We start from the raw sequence: 13,606 nt of genomic DNA on the forward strand, positions 1-13,606 counted from the left end.
CTAACTTCTTTTTGTGACAATAAGGCTGTTGTTCATGTCTTGTGATTCAAGGCCGGAATTCGCCGCCAGATGGAAACATCAAGGTTCAAATGCGTGGGGTAGATAAACTACATTCTTAAAGGGAAGCAAATGCAGAGTGATTTTTACCGCGTAAGCTTTGTCGTTTAAAAAGTCATAGTGATTTTCATTATATGTAAAAAATAATATCACTGATGAAGAATGAAAAAAAATCGTTATAATAATAGGCACTGGTGTATTTTTGGAAAGATATGCAACATTACAGGGATTCCACTTAAATAAGTCATGTAATTGAAAGTGCCTGCATGTGGACGACTAAATACATGTTTAGGCGTTTAATATGCAGCTTTGAAAAAAAACGTGTGTATGGTTTAAAAATCAAATGTAAAGGTTTAAAGCAGGAGTTTCCAAAGCTGTCGTGGAGGGCCAGATGTATGGTAGATTAAAAAAATGACTACATGTTTTTCAATTGAGTTATCTAAAAAATATGTTTCATTATCTACTGTGTAGTTTTTCAGCATGTTGCTTATTGTTTGAGTTTTACTATTGCTGTGTCTTATACATTTTCAAGGGGCGGATCTAGGGTCATGGTGGCCGTGGGCAGGGAGCGTAGGTAGGGGGCCCTGTAACAGGGGGTCCGGGCGGGGCGGAGTGCGGAGCCCAGTGAAGAGGGGGGAGGGGTGAGGGTGTTTGGAAGTGGAACAGAGCCAGAGGACGCGTAATTCTTGGCATGGGCCATCACAGAAACATGTATCTATTGTCAGAGAATTATTATATTAAGGATATATATTGGCATGGTGGCCCCTGGGGTTTGGTGATCCAGTGCAGGTGTACAGCTTGCATATGCCTAAGGCCAGCTCTGCATTTTCTGTGTATGCAGTTGTTGTCCGTTACATGGGTTTTTACAAAACGTGTGTGTGGTGAAAATGGAATGTAAAGGTTTAAAGCAGGAGTTTCCAAAGAGGTCCTGGAGGGCTAGATGCATGGCAGATTAAAAAAATTACTACATGTTTTTCAATGGGGTTATCTTAAACATATGTTTCTTTATCTACTGTACAGTTTTTCTGCATGTTGCCTATTCTTTGATTTTTACTGTTGCTGTGTCTTATACATTTTCCAGGGGCGGGTATAGGGTCATGGCAGCCCTGGGCAGGGAGCGTAGGTAGGGGGCTCTGTAACAGGGGGTTTGGGCAGGGCGGAGCGTGCAGCCCACTGAATAGGGGGGTTGGATCAAGGTGTTTGGAAGTGGAACAGAGCCAGAGCACGCCAAATTCCTGCTATGGGCCGCTACGCAAATATGTATGCATCCTTAGAGGATTATTATATTAAGGATATATATTAATATGGTGGCTCCTGGGGTTTGGTGGTCCTGTGCAGGTGTACTGCTTGCATATGCCCAAGGTTGGCCCTGTATTTTCTGTCTATGCAGTTGTTCTCCGTCACATGGGCTTTTAGTTATGAAGGCCTTCTGTCGCTGGTGCATCAGTTTTAACATGGGAAAAAGTGACATATCTGTGGCGCAATGGTTTCATAAATGAGACATTTTGTATCTTATTGTAATGATGGAGAATCTTGGGGAATTTATCTGTTATGCTTGTTCTTTGCTATAATGGCTCTATGTTGTGTAAGAAATAAGTCTGTAATAAGTTAATTAAATTTTATTATTTTCTTTTTTACAGTGTTTGGTGGTGAAAAGCAACAACCTGCCTTCTGAATTACACAATTTGAGGAATTATATTCTTTTTTTCAGGTGAGTTGGTATTTTTGCATAGGCAATTTTTTTGGGTGCACATGAAAATAATGAAGAAGATTTTTTTAAATGTTTGTAAAATTTCATTTTGAAATATGATTTTATTTTGAATTATTCACATGGGTTGTATCTGCTTATACTAGATATGTATTTTGAGATATTCTCCACTGACAGTTGAAATTATCTTTTAATGGGCTTGGTGCATGTGTTGTTTTTGATGGAGTTCAGATTTATGGATCATTGGGGTATAATTCTTTCATGTTTCCATTACTTAAATCTTGTGAAGTGCTCATGATTTTTGAAATCTTCTTGCATTATGTTTGGCAGTCTTTCTCTTTTATTTACAGAGAGGTATTATGATATGGTTCTAGGTGTGATGGGTATCTTTCCTGCATATCTGTGATTATACTATGTATAGGTATTGTTTTACATATTCATGCAGAGGTTTATTATGAGGTTGTTCTTCATGCTTAGTATGACATTTTGTATATGCTATGACATTTACATGGTGAGTATGCTGTTGAAACATAAAAGGAACTGTCTCTGTGGAAAGTAGTAATCTGTTAAGTGAATGCTATGGTTTGTATAGTGTGAGCCTTCTCTTCAGAGTGCATATAGTTTACATAGCTCTTTGTACTGGTGAACTGAAAAAATGGGTCTCTAAAAATTAATTCTACAGTTAATCAATATTTGTGATATCTAGAAAATCTAAAAAGAAATTTTACCGTAAAATGTCTTTTAAGAACAGTAATTATTTAATGGAAAAAAAAGATCAGTGTTAATGTTTAGGGTTATATTGCCAATTTCTTTTCAAAACAAGCGGAACGTGGTATCTTAATATATATACAGTTAATAAGTTAGAAATTATAAAAATATATGTAGTTTAAAAATTAGTAAAGGTACTTTTAAGTTATACATTTATGAAAAAAGATATAATTTAGTCTGTATATTTTTTTAAAAGGATACAGAAGAATAAACTGAGTCTAGTTATGGAGAATTCCTCAGAAGAGAAACAAATTCATTTTGAAATCATTAACGAAGTAATGGAGGAAATCTTAGATGCAGTCTTTGAAGAGGAAATAGATGAAAATAATGATTTTATGGACATGTCTTTAGACTCAGCTTACTTAGAGATGGTAGAAGGAGATGAGGACTTTGGACTTGAAGAAGTTACTGATGATATAATGCTGGAAGTTCTACTAGATTATGAACTTTTCAATGAATAAAATTTTTTTTGATAGTAAAGCATTCTTGAAGACAGTTTTCTTGTCCTATTCATCGATGATGTGCTTTATGAGAGTGATAAGACATGTTCTCATGAAGTGTAAAAGAGATTGTAGTAAAAAAGGTTAAAACATCTACAATGACCCATAGTTCTTGAAAAAAGTGTACTGTTTGTATGCTTTAAAAATTAGAATTAAAACTGTCTATAATGTTAAAACAGATATGGAGTGTGATAAAATTAAGAACCAACATTTACTACAGGATTTCCTACTCTGTTCAGAGACTTTCTGTTATTTTCTTTATTCTACTTAGAAAATGAATCTGTGGTTTAAATTTGTACGTTATATGCTAGTAGTCAACTATAATATTTGTTATGTTTATGTTTTACAGATTGAGAATTTCATCAAAATCTTAAATTAAGATGCCGACCAGAACTGAAAAAAGAAAGCTCTATAAACGGACATACAATTTGAAGAAGAAAGGAATTGAAGAAGTATCAAAAGAACATAGGACGGATAAAAAGAAGAGTGCTTCTGGTAAGCAAACCAAAAAGTTTTTGAGAGCAATATGTGGAAGGAAAAATGTTAGTATTGAAGTCGACAAGGAAAAAAGTATACCAGTATCGAGAAGGAGACATGGAACCAAAGATAAAAATGTTTCTGGAATCAGCAGACAGGAAAATCTGTACAGTAAAACTCGGATGAATCAATTTAGCCAAATCAGGAAGCGTATGTTTTACAAAAGAGTAGTTTCGAATTTATTACAAAAGGAGAAAGTTTCTAAAAGAAGATCTGCTTTTCTTAAGAAGAAACAATATATAGAGGGTATTGTTGAGCGCGCGTTTGAGACAAAAAGAAAATTATTTATTTTAGTACTTAATAGAATAAATACGCTAAATAAGGCAATACGAGTTTTAAAAGCTAAAAGTAAATGGAAGAGACACATAAATAGGAGTAATTTTTGTAAAGTGTTTTCTGGGAAGTGGATGCATACTTCTACTTCTGAACCATTTTTTAATGAAGAGAGTTACTTTCAAAGTAACGATTTGTTGCATGCAGTTGACACCAGTGGTCGAGGATATGAGGTGAAGGAGGGATGTGTAATTGAGAAAGCGAAAATTGTGGTTAGAAATGCAGAAGAGGTGATGGCTGGAGAAGATTCAGGGGGACGTCCTAATGTTCCTGTTTACAGTTGGAATTGTAGTAGCATTTGTAGTGTACGACAGGATTCAATTGATTTCTTTCGCAATTTCTTACGTAAGTACACTAAAGAAAGTCTTAGAAAAAAAATTGTTATGTTGCAAGAATTAGATCATTGCAGAGTGCGAGAAAAAATAGGTCTGCAAGGTCATTCTCTGGCTTGTCTTTCTAAAAAAATATGCCAGAGTGTGTTTCATCACTTCAGGATGTTAGCAGTGCATCATACTAAAATGAGAAAATTAGTGAGAAAGTTGTATTATGCAAAAAGTCCAGCACTTAAACTTAAACAGTTAAATAGTGCTCTTTTGCATGGATGTGAATTAGATGTTAAGAAGATTTGTGCAGAAATTGAGGTAAGTTATTTTGGTCCAGAGGAAGATAATGCAGAAACTGATATAATCATAGAAGGAAATGTGTTAGAAAATGTTGGACATGTTAATATTGAAAATTTTGAACAGGAAATAATAAAGTTTAAGGTAATTGCAGGTGAGAAACAAAATTTTTCTTGTGTCTGTTGTCGACGCATTCATTACAAAAGTCAAACTAGGTTAGTTGATTTATATTTAAAAAGTGAAGATGAAAATAATGGTAAATGGAAAGATTTTGCAACTTATTTGTTGGTGGAAAATTATTTTGATTTGGGTTTTGAGCAACGTATTTGTAAATATTGTTATAATAAATTAAATGAAAATAAAATGCCTGCTTGAGCTGTTCATAATAATCTAGAGTTGATAAATATTCCATCAGAATTGATGGATTTAAATACTTATGAGACTATTCTGATCCAATGTGTACATCCTTTTCAGGCTATTGTTCGTATGGAGCCTAAGACTGGTAAATTAAATCCTTCAGATTTACAAAGAGGATTAAAGGGTAGAGTTGTATATTTGCCACTTGATTTAAAAAAAAATATGGAAACAATTGGTGTTGAAAATGTAGAAGAGGAACCTCTAGTTATTCTTGTTAATGGTGTACCTACAAAGAGTAAGAAAATCTGGCAAGATTTAGTGGATGTTAGAAAAGTCAAAAAGGCAACGTTGTATTTAGTTCAAAACAATAAGTACTATAAAGATGTATACGTAGAAGAAGAAGATGTAAGTGAAGAAGAGGAGAGTGATTTGTCTATTGGACAAATTGAAAAAGTTGACGTATCCAGAAGTGAAGAAATTTATGAACATTACAGTGTTCATCCACTGCATTCCAAAGAAGCAATAGGGAATGCTATTGAATTATTTCAGATGAAAAAGGCGAAAGGAAATCCTATTAGTGTGTGGGAAGAAAGTTTGGAAGGTCGTTGTTTCCCACAGTTATTCCCTACAGGTGAAGGTACACGATATGATGATCGACCTATGCAGATTCCTGCATCTGAATACCGGACAACAAGATTATATGCAGAAGATCCGAGGTTTCGCCAATGCATCCCATATTTGTTTCATCTTCTGTTTGAGAGTGACTTATCTGGTCTCTCTTATGCAGTAAACCATATCTTAAAAAGTGGAGTTCATCTGCATAATATTTCAGCAAAGGAATTTATGGATAAAGTGCAACAGAAAGACAGTGTTTTGGATTCACATCTAATTAATTTAATGGTTTGTCAGCGTGGTACTAATGAGTATTGGTACCGTCGTCATGGAGATTTGAAGTGCATGCTTAGAAACTTAGGAGCACCAACATGGTTTTTAACTCTAAGCTGTGCAGAGTATGCTTGGGAAGATTTACTTGAATTTCTTCAGGAGGCGAATGCAAACATAGAAAATATAAACTACAAGACACCCGGAGAACTGTGTTCGTTAGATCCGGTTAATGTTTGCAGATATTTTAATCATAGATTTGAAGCTATGATGTCTTTTCTTACAAACAAGAAAAATCCGCCTCTTGGTGAAGTACTGGATTTCTTTTGGAGAAAAGAATACCAAGCAAGAGGTGCTCCTCATATTCATATGCTGTTATGGATCAAGGACGCTCCTAAATTTGGAAGAGACTCGGATGAGACTGTACTGTCTTTTATTGAACAGTATGCCACTTGTGACATATCTAATAGTACAACTGATAAGGACTTAAGAGGAAAAGTGTTACGCTTTCAAAGTCATCGTTGTGGAAAATATTGTCGGCGAAAATTCAAATCAAAGAGTAAATTCTACACCAAATGTCGTTTTGGATTTGCACGACCGGTACTTTCAAAAGGAAGAGTCAACAATTTGATGTCATCTTTGCGACATAACATCAGAAGAAGGTCACCTAAAAATACGTACAATTTAAGAAGAGGTGAAGAATCCAAATATATAAATGACTATAACCCAGTGATTTTGTCCATGTGGAATGCTAACATGGACATACAATATGTTGCAGACAACTCTATTGCTGTGGCTCGATATGTAACGTCTTACATCACAAAATCTGAAAAGACGGAACTGAAGGAGATGTGGGAAGACATTTCTCATGAAAAGAGCCTAAGCAAGAAATTGTATACGTACAGTTTGAAGATGTTGTCTCATCGAGAAATTGGAGCATATGAATGTTGTGACCGATTATCATCAGCAAGTCTTTATGCTAAATCAAGGACTATTCTCTGGGTGAGTTTGGGTCTTGCAGAAACACGAAACCGTGTTCTAAAACCTGTGCAAGAAATTGAATATTTAGCCCAGAAAGAACCAAACAGTACAGACATTCTGAAAACAAATATGTTGGATACATACTATCCAAATAGAAGTACTCTTCTAGAAAACATTTGTCTGTATGAAATACTTCAAAACTACACTTTTAAAAGGAATGTTACAGAGAACATTGATAAAGGTGTATACGCTGTAATTGGACAAGAAGGATGTCTGGTGAAACAAAGAAAAGGACACTTGATTAATCATCGGAAACGGAGTTGCGAAACACCTGACAAAAGAGAAGTTTACTATTTTGCTCTTTTGCAACTCTTTAAACCATGGCGTAGAGAAGAGGAACTACTTGGGGAGTTTGATAGTTATGAAGATTCATTCAACGCTTCTAAAAGTAGTATTGAATGTCCTGTTTTTAGTAATTATCTCCAAATGTTGAATGATGAAATAGAGCAAGAAGCGACAATTGCAGCGGAGATTGCTAGAGATAGTTCACAAGATAGTCAAAGTTCGGCTTCATTAAGTCAAGATCCACTGGGACAACCAATTATCCAAAATGAAGCAGCCACCGCCATGGATGAGGTGGAAAGAGCAATGCAGCAAGGTCAAGAGGAAGCAATCAATTTAGAAGAATTAAAGAAGCAATTTAATGTTCAGCAAAGACAGATATATGATGAAGTGACAGAGCACATTGAGCATGGCTTTCGTCATGAGAGAAAAGATTGCTCATGTATGTCATTTCAACCTATTCGATTATATGTAAGTGGAGAAGCTGGAACTGGTAAAAGTTTCCTAATTAAAGGAATTACTACATATTTACAGCAAAGAACTCAGTCAACACTGTCGTGTGTTGTTACTGCTCCAACTGGATTGGCAGCACATAATATTAAAGGTATTACTTTACATCGTTTACTGATGCTGCCAGTTGAACATGAAAATAAATTACAATATCACAAGCTATCTGGAGAAGCTTGTTTTGAAGTTTCTAGAGTGATTAAAAAAATGAAACTTCTTATTATTGATGAAGTAAGCATGGTATCTAATTTAATGCTTGCTTTTGTGCATTTAAGAATGCAACAGATACTTAAGACAGAGTATGATGTGTTATTTGGAGGTAAACATGTCATAGTTTTTGGATATCTACTCCAACTAACTCCAGTAAAAGGACAACCTGTATTTGAAACTGTTACGCATGAGGAGACTAGAAAGTGCCTGGGCAGTATTGGAAATGTTAATATATGGTCACATTTCAAATATACTGAACTGATTCAAAATATGCGACAGGCAAAGGATACTAAATATGGAAATATTCTTCAAGATATAAGGATTGGAAAACTAACTGAAGATGCGAAACACACTCTACGAACACGATTACTTTCCAAGCTGTTTCCTAATGAAGATAATATACCTGAGAAAATATATAGTAAAGAGGTAGCAGATAAATCAGTGATATGCTTGATGCCAACTGTGAAAGAATGTTCAGTTTTTAATGAGAAAATGTTGAATTTAGAAAATGAAGAAATTAGGAAACTGGAAGCTAAAGATAGAATAGAGCATGAAGGTAGTACTATTGTTTTGTCCAAAAAGTTGAAGTTAAAATTGGATTCTCTTCAAAAACATATATCTAAAACTGCTGGTTTAGAGAAAAATCTGTATGTATGTTTAAATTGTTGGATAATTTTAAGGAGAAATTTACATGTAGAAAGAGGATTGGTAAATGGAGCAATGGGTAATGTTGTTGGTTTTGTCAATTATACAAATAGAGATGAGATTGAATTTTTAAGAATTAAATTTGATGGAATTGAGGAAGTTCAGAAAATTAGTCGCTGTTCAAATCGTTTTTTGCTTGTGAAAGACTTATATGTCCGTCGGAAGCAATTTCCAATTTGTTTGGCATATGCAGTGACTATTCACAAATCTCAAGGTTTAAGTGTAGATTGTGCTTTGGTAAATATTGGAAGCACTGTATTCAAAGAGGGTATGGCATATGTTGCTTTATCGCGAGTTAAAACTTTATGTGGACTTTATTTAATTGATTATGATGAGACAAAGATTAGTGCAGATTTAAATTGTGTGAAGGAGTATAATAGGTTAAGAAGAGAATATGCTCCAAGTTTACCTCAATATCCTTTAATTGAAAGGCGTATGGTTGGTCAGAAAAGGAAAAATGAGGAGAAATGTGCTGAAGTAGTAGAGAAACGACGAAAAAAAGATGTAGCTGTTGTTGGTAGGCATAAGAAAACGGTTAGTATTGAAGAGATTGTTGGATTTTAGTTTGAAAACAGGTCTGGTGTCAACTGTTATGCAAATGTAGTAGTTAATGTTGTTTTTTTTTCTAAAAAATGTTAAGGAACAGATTGTAGAAAATCAAGAGCAAACATTTTGCTATTCCTTAAATTCTATATTTGAAAAATGTAGTAGTGGTGAAAGTGAAGTAGGAAGTGTTTCAGAACTAAGGAATGTTTTAGACATATGTGCAGGAGTAAATCAATTTTCACAGAATATTCAGCAAGATTGTCAGGAATTTATTATGTATATGTTTACAGTTTTGGAAGATGAAGGTGTAGATATTGATAATCTTTTTGGCCTTTCTTATAAATGGGAACATAAGTGTGATAATTGCTCATTTTCAAGTAGTACTGATATACACAGTGAAAGATTTATATATTTAACATTACCAGACTGTAAAGAAGTGTCTTTTAATAAACTAGTAAAAGATGCGCATCAGAACATGGTCTGTTCTCAATGTAAGTCTGAAATTTTATCAACTTTATTTATCCATAGATATGGACAATATGTAATATTAATGTTTCAACGATGCAGAGCTGATGGGAGTAAATTGTCAACTTTAATTAAAAATGTTGTGGCTACTCAAGTATCTATTTCTAGAAGAACATTTTTAACTGTAGCCATCATTTTTCATGAAGGGCCTTCCACATCATCAGGACATTATACAGCTTATTTGAAGTGTGGAAGTGGCTGGATGCTTTGCAGTGATACCCAATTGACTTTTAAGAAACGTTTGCCTTTTGCCTTAACTAACTCCTATCTGCTATTTTTGGAACCCAAATTTCAGTAGAATCACTTGCTGTAGGAAGATTAATACTGTAAAGATATGAAACTTTCTTCTTTACAAATATCATGTGACTGAGGGTCTACAAATCTATAAATGAAATTTGTGTTTGGTATAGTGATAACATCAGGTAGAAATTTAGTTAATGTTTGATGGTATAAAACATGTTACACATTGTTACTGTAAAGGTTCACAAAAGAATAGATAAGATTAAGATTAAGAAATTTCAGAAAAAAACTACTTAACTCATAGTATTTGGCCATGTGGAAAAATATGAGAGAAGAAAATGAGTACTTTAGATAATTATTTTAGAACATATATGGACGCAAGTTTTTGGGAGAGGTATTTAAAAGATAATGAGTTAACTTATACAATTTGGCCACGCGGAAAGGTATGAGAGAAGAAAATGTATAGTTAAGATAGATTTTTATAGGAGATACTTGCACGGTGTTTTTTTGAGATATATTTAACAATAGGTCGTATAGTTTAATTAGTTTTTAACTGTGGAAGATGTAGTGTGCTTACTCAAGAAATTGCGAATTTGAGAAAAACATTTAAGATATTTTTTCAAGTATTTATAATATGTATGGAGATTTTGGATGGGTTTTTTAAACACAATCATTTTGATTGTGTTTTTTTTTCCCCGCTGTTATATGATGATTAATATTGAAATCACTGTTTATAGTGAAAATCAATGTATTCTGAGGACAGCAAAAATAAACCATTTAATTTGTTGTTTGAGTTATTTTGTTACATTGAATTTAGAAATATGTATTAAAACATATTTTTTTACTGTCTTCCACAGATATTATATTTATAAGGTAAGTACAACTAATAACATCCGAGAGTTTTCTCTGCCTCTCTCTTATTGACTCCTACTTTTTTTTATTTTATGAAATGTACATTATAATCTTATTTTTACTTTTCTTCCACAGGTACTACGTTTTGAAAATAAATTTACTTTACTTTTTTACTATTTTTTAGGTAAGTATAAAAAATAAAGAAACTTTTACATCACTGTGTCATTTGTTTGTCTATCCTGTTTAAAGCAATGTCATGTTTAATATAAGCACTTCCACATAGAATTGGGTGCATTGTTATAAGGCATGCTTTAAAAGTGATTTAATGAAATGAGCGACATTTTACTGAGTGAGTTCAGCAACACTGATATATGATAACATTGGTGGGAAATGATATTAAATGTTACATGTTGTTCTCTCCAGGAGTTTAAGTCCTTTGCTGCAGTGGCAATTCTGCCTCAGCATTAGGGGGCCGGGGGGCTGAGTGGTACTTCTATGCTCATGATAGAGGTACTCCTTCATGAGCCACGGTTGAGATCTGTTCATGATACAGTGGTTCTGTCAAGGCTCTGCTTAGTCAATAGAACGTGTCATGGAGGTACAATATTAGTGCTGTGCAAGCAGAGCGGCAAGCCCATGACAAAACTGGTCTATTCTGAGGACAGCTGAGGCAATGCTCGTGATGGAGCGGCTCCGCATGAGCATGGAAGGACTTAACAGGTGTTAAAAAAACATGAGGGGTCTCTTCAAAGAGAGTGTTGGTTGTAATTTAAAGGGCACTTTAAAACACATTGTAGCAGCTTTATGTTGACGTTGCATCTCTTTGCGCCACAATTTTGTCAGTTTATTTAATACAATGACAGTGGAAATAATGTACCACATTTACAACGTTATGGATGTAGGAGATATGTCACATTCTAAAGCCCTGCACCATAAGGAAGTGTTCCTCTGAAGGAATGCGTCTTGAAAGTGGCTGACTGTAATGCATGATATTTCACTCAGTGACTTTCAGACCTATGCTGTTTCAAAACTGTGCATGTGCTTGAAGCAGGCGTAGGTATTGACGCAGTATTGTGAATATAGTGCATTGGTGAGCCTTGCTGGAGCTGCATCACACTTGCGATGCAACTCTAGCAATGTATTACTTTTTCAGCACAGATGTGTTACGCATGTATGGTGTTTTTGTAGCATGGTGCGCCACATTTCAAATGTGGCACACCATGGGTAACGGAGCACTAGCATACTGTGGTGCACATTAACTGGTGCATATCTGGGTATGAAGTAGTTAACATAAATCTGCGCCATAGGTTACAAATCCGCGTTTAGTAGAGTGTTCGGCCTTTGTAGTGTTATGTTTTTTCTGTTATTCTATGTAGGTATGTAATATTGCAAGATTTTTGTCATGAAAAAGAAGCCATGAGTATTGGGTTTGTGAAAGATTGCAAGATTTTTAAAATTAAAAAGCAAGAACCATGGCATTGTTTAATTTAGCATTGTAAATACTTATCTTTAATAATGATGAGAGAGTAAAAAAAGGTTAACCTGATGTTTTAAAGTTATTCACAGGCTTCTTTAGAGGAAGTGTTCTATATGATTGTAGCGTGGGTGTTTGACTTTTTAATAGGTAATAGAATGCATTCTGTATGCTGTAGCAGGAGGAGTACTACATACTTGAATATTCTTCAGTGCTTATGTTCATTTTGTAAGTGGTATTGAGACCGACACAGAACTTCAATGGATCAGAGGGGCTGTTCCTGTGCATCTGGAGGACTGCCAAGCCGTTGCAGCAGTGGGAGTGAGGCCTCTCACGACAGAGAACTTCAATGGATCGGAGGGGCTGTTCCTGTGCATCTGGAGGACTGCCAAGCCGTTGCAGCAGTGGGAGTGAGGCCTCTCACAGGGGCGTAGCGCAGCTCCTTTTGATGCTCACAATTGCAGATAACAGGGTAGAGATGTCTGTGGAATTTATAGATGGTTAGTCACACTAGAGTATGGGCGGCGCCCCTAGCACTTCATTACGGCACACAGGGGAGCCGTGTTGCACAGTTTGAGAATCAGAGACTTAGGAGATAAACCTTCATAATAGGAAGGCTTCTAAGTGATAAAAATCGCCGGTGCTCGGCGTTAAAAATATCACTGCTATCGGTGGAATTTTCCACGGTGTTAGTGCTTCAACAGAAATGGGAACACATATCTGATAGAAAATCCTGTAACAATCTCAGTGTTCCACATTATCGCGTGAAAAGAAAGTCTTTCGAAAGATGTTGAACGTTGTTCTCTTTTGAGAGTAGAAAAGATAGTGAGAGAAGTGGGTGGAGTGCTTCGTGTAAATTGCAGAATAGAAACTACTAAGAACCAATTGGAAGTGTTGTTTTCAAGTCACATGACTTCACATGCGCGTCTCAGGACGTGTACGCGGTGATAGTATCTGGTCACGTACGCCATTTGGAAGTAGTGGTCTAATTCAGCGAAGTTTCAAAACGTGAAAAGGAGTAAATCCAAACACATCCGGATTTAATATATCTTCTGAGCTCGATTCAAGCATACAATTGTTAAAGTATAAAACCTTTTATATTTCTTTTTAAAAATACCAAGGTGTGTACATTCGGTCACGGACGAAAGTTTAAAAAGACATTCGGCTCCATTTAATGAAAATTTTGATAATAATAAAAAAGAAGCCTAGGTTTAGTGTCTTTGACGTAGTATAAGTTCTTTGATGGGTCTATGAAGAAATTTAATAAGTCGCAATTGCAAAGTTTTCACGAAATATATAGGCAGGTGCGCGCACACGGTCGCGCACGAACGAAAGCCAAAAAAGCGGAGATAAACCCCCTTTATAATATGCTCCTGGAGCTCTTTTAGGTAGAATGAGTTAGTTCTGAAAAGAACTTTTTTTTTTTTTTTTTTTAAAAACAAGAGTTATGTTGTTTTTGATT

General features: G+C 35.1%; 1 protein-coding gene across 1 annotated transcript in view; it reads left to right on the plus strand.

Moving 5' to 3' along the window:
• Positions 1-1,694: 1,694 nt before the first annotated feature.
• Positions 1,695-13,606, plus strand: part of LOC144821653 (uncharacterized) — a 28,248-nt gene continuing 16,336 nt past the window's right edge. Inside the window, exons 1-2 of the mRNA XM_078678884.1 lie at positions 1,695-1,768; positions 3,383-7,088. Of these exons, the coding sequence (XP_078535010.1) occupies positions 4,944-7,088 (2,145 nt within the window). The 5' untranslated portion in view covers positions 1,695-1,768; positions 3,383-4,943. The remainder of the gene's footprint in view (positions 1,769-3,382; positions 7,089-13,606) is intronic.

This window comes from Lissotriton helveticus, chromosome 2_2, assembly GCF_964261635.1.
Source record: "Lissotriton helveticus chromosome 2_2, aLisHel1.1, whole genome shotgun sequence".
In the NCBI taxonomy this organism is placed as follows: Eukaryota; Metazoa; Chordata; class Amphibia; order Caudata; family Salamandridae; genus Lissotriton; species Lissotriton helveticus.